This window comes from Orycteropus afer, unplaced genomic scaffold (genome assembly GCF_000298275.1).
Source record: "Orycteropus afer afer isolate SDZICR_OR568_19922 unplaced genomic scaffold, OryAfe1.0 scaffold00024, whole genome shotgun sequence".
Lineage (NCBI taxonomy): Eukaryota > Metazoa > Chordata > Mammalia > Tubulidentata > Orycteropodidae > Orycteropus > Orycteropus afer.
The window spans coordinates 8,147,628-8,153,627 of record NW_006921611.1 but is presented as its reverse complement, the minus strand read 5'-3'; the positions used below and the strand labels follow the sequence as shown (position 1 = coordinate 8,153,627).

At 37.1% G+C, this 6,000-nt stretch overlaps 1 protein-coding gene across 1 annotated transcript in view; it reads left to right on the top strand.

Moving 5' to 3' along the window:
- The window catches only part of LOC103192136 (A disintegrin and metallopeptidase domain 3-like), a gene marked incomplete at its 5' end in the record, with an annotated part of 189,876 nt that overhangs the window by 175,190 nt on the left and 8,686 nt on the right, over nucleotides 1-6,000 (top strand). The window contains one exon of the mRNA XM_007935063.1: nucleotides 5,352-5,362. Within this exon, the coding sequence (XP_007933254.1) occupies nucleotides 5,352-5,362 (11 nt within the window). The remainder of the gene's footprint in view (nucleotides 1-5,351; nucleotides 5,363-6,000) is intronic.

Below are 6,000 nucleotides of genomic sequence, written 5' to 3'. Positions count from 1 at the left end.
CGGGATCGGGCAGTGTTTCGTTCTGCTGTGCATGGGGTCACTATGAGTCGGAAACGACTCAACGGCACTTAACAAAATAAATAAATAAATAAAAATAACAAACAATGTTGTTGAAAAAGGGTATTTGCAACAAATAAGTCATTGGTCTTGTAAAATTCTATCACCCAATCTCCAGCGTTATTTCTATCACCAAGGCCGTATTTTCCAACTACTGATAACTCTTCTTTGTTTCCAACTTTTGCATTCCATTCACCAGTGATAATCAACACATCTTGATTGCATGCTCATTCAATTGGAGACTGCAGAAGTTGTTAGAAATCTTCAATTTCCTCATCTTTGGCTGTGATAGTTGGTGCCTAAATTTGAATATTAATAGTATTAACTGATCTTCCTTGTAGGCGTATGGATATTATCTTATCTCTGACAATGCTATACTTCAGGACAGATCTTGAAACACTCTTTGTGACAATGAATGCCACACCATTCCTCTTCAATTTGTCTGTCATTCCCAGCATAGTAGATCTTATGATTGTCTGATTCAAAATGGCCAAAACCAGTCCATTTCAACTCACTAATGCTTAGGATATTGATCTTTATGCATTACATTTCATTTTTGACAACTTCCCATTTTCCTAGATTCATACTTCATACATTCCATGTTCCAATTATTAATGGATGTTTGCATCTGTTTCTACTTATTTTGGGTCATGTCACATTAGCCAATGGAGGCCCTGAAAGCATTACTCTATCCATATTGTAAAAGTCATCTCTACTCGGAGGAGTTAGCTTTTCCCAATCAAATGTTGAGTGCCTTCTGACCTGATGTGCTCATCTCCCAGCACTATATCAGACAATGTTTCAGGGCTATTCATAAAGTTTTCCAGTAATATATCAGACAGTGTTTCACTGCTACTTGTAAGGTTCTCACTGGCCAATTCTTTGATAAGTGGATGGCCTCTTCCTTCTTTGAGTCTGTCTTAGCCCAAAAGCTCTGCTGAAACCTGCCCACCATGGATAACCCTGCTAGCATTTTGCAACATGGTGGCATAGCCTCCAGCCTCATAGCAACACATTAGCCAACAGGACAACAAACTGACAGACAAGTTTGTCTCCCTTAGTTGTTCCTAACCACTCTGGACCTGCCTACCTCAAGCAATGGCCTTAAAATAGAACCGCCCACAAGCAAAAAACAGCCCCCGAGCCCCAGCCAGCCTACCTCAGGCCCCGGCCTTAATATAGAACTACATCCAAGTGAAAAGTAGCCTCCAAGCCTTAGGGCTGCATACTTCAGTCGCTGGCCTCAATATAAAGCCACACCCAAGCAAAAAGCAGCCTCCAAGCTTTGGGCCTGCCTGCCTCAGGTCCTGGCCTTAATATAGAGCCACCCCCAAATGAAAAGCAGCCTCCAAGCCACAGGCCCACCTACCTCAGGCCCTAGCCTTATAGAGTCACACTCAAGCAAAAAGCAGCCCTCAAGACTCTGGTCCACCTACTTCAGGCCCTGGTGATACAGTAATAAAAAACAAATAGTGACAAGTATGGAGGGCTCACACTTCTTTTCAAAACATATTACTAAGTTAGAGTAATCAAGACAGAGTAGTGTTGGCCCAAAGATAGACATATAGTTCAATGGAATAGAATATAAAGTCCAGAAATAAACTATGGAAGAGCAAGCTGAAGCCCCTGTTCAAATTAAAAAGCTTTATTGAAAGAATAGACCAGTCTGGATTAGGCAGCAGTTAGTGAGAATTCACTAAAGCACTTCAGTCAGAGGAATTTTTCACATGGTATAAATTCAGGAACTCACAAAGAAAAAGTTCTGATTAGTTGACATGTACAAAATCATGCTTTAACCACCATAGGAAAATTATTCAAGCCTTTATTAGAAGAGGATGTGGCAAAAGGGATATCATTGCTGCTATTAGGTGGATCTTGGCTGAAATTAAAGAACCAGAAAGATGTTTACCTATGTTTTCTTGACTATGCAAAGATATTCAACTGTATTGATCATAACAACTTATAGATAATATTGCAAAGAATGGGAATTCCAGAACGCTTAATGTTGCTCATGAGGAACCTGTACATAGACCAAGAATCAGTAGTTCTAATAGAAACTGTATGGTTTAAAATCAAGAAAGGTATCTGACAGTGTTGTATTCTTTCACTATACTTACTCACTTCATATGCTGAACAAAAAATCCAATGCAAGAATTTGGCTAATATGAAGTATGCAGCATCAGGATTGAAGGAAGACTCACTAACAACCTGAGATATGCAAATGGCACACCTTGCTTGCTGAAAGTGAAGAAGACTTAAAACATTTGCTAATGAAGATCAAAGACTACAGCTTTCAGATTGGGTTATACCTTAACATAAAAATCTTCACAATAGAACCAATAAGCAACATCATAATAAATGGAGAAAAGTGTGAGGTTGTCAGTGATTTCCTTTTACTTGGATGCACAATCAATGCCCATGGAAGCAGCAGTCAAGAAATCAAACAACCTATTGCATTGGACAAATCTACTTTGAGGGACTTCTTTAAAATGTTAAAGAGCAAAGATATCACTTTGAACATTAGGGTGCACCTGACTCAAGCCATGGCATTTTCAGTAACCTCAGATACATACAAAAGCTAGCAATGAATAAAGAGTACAGCAGAAGAATTAATGGATTTCAGTTGTGGTGTTGGCAAAGAATATTGAATATTCCATGTACTGCCAGAAGAATGAACAAATCCTTAGAAATGAGAATGGCCAGACTTCATCTTGTACTTTGTTTGGTCTTGTTATCGGAAGAGACCAGTCCCTGAAGGATATCATGCTTGATAAAATATAGGGTCAGCAAAAAAGGGGGAGACCCTCAATTAAATGGATTGGCACAGTGGTTGTAGTGATGGGCTCAATTACAGCAACGATAGAGAAGATCGTGCGGGACCAGGCAGTGCTTCATTCTATTGTACATAGTGTCACTAGGAGTTGGAACTGACTAGTTGGCATCTAACAACAAGAAAATTATCATAAGCATTGTTTTGTTAATCATTAAGTTTGACTCCATTAACATCTTGTTAATGCCTGGATATCTTGAAGCCAGCCAAAGTACTCCTCCTGGGAGCAAACAGGGAGTCTGTAAGCTTCCTAAAATATTCTGGCTAGCTGACTTTTGAAAGTTAGCTCAGAATGAGCAGAAACAACACAATGGAGTCCAGCCCACATCTTGGGCAAAAGCCTCTCTTTACGCCAAGCATCTAGATTTTTGGAGCTCCTTAAGAAAACCCTCACATTTAAAGTTAATTGATTTTTTGTAAGGCTGACAAGACAATTAATGGGGGAAAGGATGGTCTTTTCAAGAAATGATGTTGTGAAAAGTGAATATCCACATAGAGAAAGAAAAAAAAACAAAGATGAGTTTGAAACATTATGTCATGCCATTCACAAAAATTAACTGAAAATGGATGATAGATGTAAATTTTAAGAGCAAAACCATAAAGAAATTACAGGAGCTTCTCTCGGTGACCTTACATTAAGCATTATTTTCTTAGAAAGAATATCAAAGCACAAGCCAGAAAAGAAACAATAGGTTATTGGACTTCATCACAACAAAAAAACTTTTGTGCTGCAAATAATACAATCAAAAAAGTTAAAAACCACAGTACGAAATTCTTTGTAAGTCATTTATCGGATATAGGACTTGCATCAAGAGTGATCAGATATGGAACTTATATCTAGAATATATAAATAACACAAGTTAATAACAAAAAGACAAAAATGAGTAAGGTGTATAAATAAACATCTCTCCTTAGAAGATACACAAATTGTCACCAAGCACATAAAAAGATATTCAACATCTTAGTGAAATGCAAGTAAATTGAAACCATAGATAGGTAACATTTCACACCCACTAGAGTGATTATAGGTGCTCTGATGGTGCATTGCCTGAGGTGTTTGACTGCTAACCAAAAAGTCAGTGGCTCAAACCCACCAGCTGCCCCATGGGAGGAAGACAGGGCAACCTACTTCTGTGAAGATTCACTGCATTGGAAACGCAATGGGGGTTACTATGAGTTGGAACTGAATCAATGGTGGTGGGTTAGTGGGGTTTGAGCCACCAGCCTTCTGGTTAGCAGTCAAATGCCTTAGGCATTACACCACCAGAGCTCCCGAGTTAGTGGGTTGAGTGATTATAATTTAAAAAGACATGTGATAACATCTTTTGACAAGGATGAGGAGAAATTGAGATCTTAGTGGTCTTTTTCCAGCACTGCCGAAACTGTATCATCGCTTTCCACTGTCAACCCAGTAAAAGCTGCTACTAAGCTTCAAGTTGTCTTACCCTTCATATATACTTCTTTTCCCTCTGCCAAATATTCCTGGAGTTGAGCTCTCACACACACTTCTGGAGCCCATAATCTGCAGAGCTCCTGTATGTTCAGTGCTCCACTCTGCAAATGCCAGGATTTCTCCTGTCCTCCTTAACTCAGTGAGAATGCTGCCTTTGGCAGAGATCAGCAAATTGTCTATAGGTAGAATGAGACTATCATAACATTGACATCATGTATTACCCTTCAATTAGATATTGTTGTTTTGCATTTCCAATTGGCTTTGAGCAACTATCACTCATTTATTTTGTCTTGTTTGCTATTCTTACAGTAGGAGAACACCAGATAAATTTCTTCATGACCAGAAATGGAACCTCTATTTTCCTTTCTCAGTTTAGTAAAAACCTCAAAATTAATATAATGATAATTAGATCTGATTTCTTTAATCTGCCTTTGGAGTCATTAATTCCATTAGAAGAGTACCCAGCCTCTTTAATGATATCTTTAATAAAGAGTTCTAATGGATGAGGCAGAGAGGGAACATCTTTAAAAGTGTTGAGCTCTGCCACAGTTTAAGACTGCTTCATATTCGCTTACTTGTACTTTTTTACACATATTTGCCAATTAATTTCCTATAATACTCAAACATTTTGAATCACTATCTTTTAGGTGTAAATTTAGGTAGGTTTAGATATCTCCCAATCAATGTATAATTTGTTTGTGTGTGTGTGCATGTGTGTGTTTTAAAGTTACAGATTAAACAGTTATTTTGGTTGTCATTCTGATTGTCCTAATCATTATTTTTGTATTTAAGATGTCTATGTTTCTTTTGTTTGATTGGATAAACATTCCATAGATTTTATTGTTCTCTCTAATTCTTTGAATAGTTGTATACATACTGAAACATTTACAAGAGTATGTTTCTTTAATTAATAAAATCAAAATTATAACAATGTCATCTTATGCATGTAATGTGGAAATTTAACCTAATTTACTATCATCAATAGTTTTTTATTTTATTTTATTTTTTTAGTTATCTATCAGGTACATCAATACATTTTTCATAAAATAAACCATTTTAAAACACTTATTTTTTCCCCTATTTCTCAAACTGAAGATCCCAACATTGAATAAAATCAATTTAATGTGTTATAAGCAGCAGTCTCTAGAATGGAATATTAAAGAATAAAATATACCCACTGCCGTCGAGTCTTATCTGACTCATAGTGACCCCACCTTGGGTTTCCGAGAGGATATCACTATGGAAGTAGATTGCTCAACCTTCCTTCCGAGGAGTGGCTGGTGGGTTTGAACTGCCAACCTTCTTTTTAGAAGTCAAATGTCTTATGTACTACACCACCAGAGCTCCTATCACATATACAGTGATAAATTTAAAGATTAAATATACATATAACGATTAAAATAAATTTATGTCAATGATATACTTGTAAGTGTATTGAGTTGACATAAAGTATATATAATAAACTTTGGGGCACAAACACGGTAGATTGAAAAAGACTTTTAAATTCAAATTTATCCATTCCATTACATATGATATTTATGATATAGCACCAGAAAGATGATCCCCTCAGGTTGGAGGCACTGAAAATATGACTGGGGAAGAGCTGCCTCCTCAAAGTGGGGTAGATCTTAATGACATGAATGGAGTCATGACCTTTCAA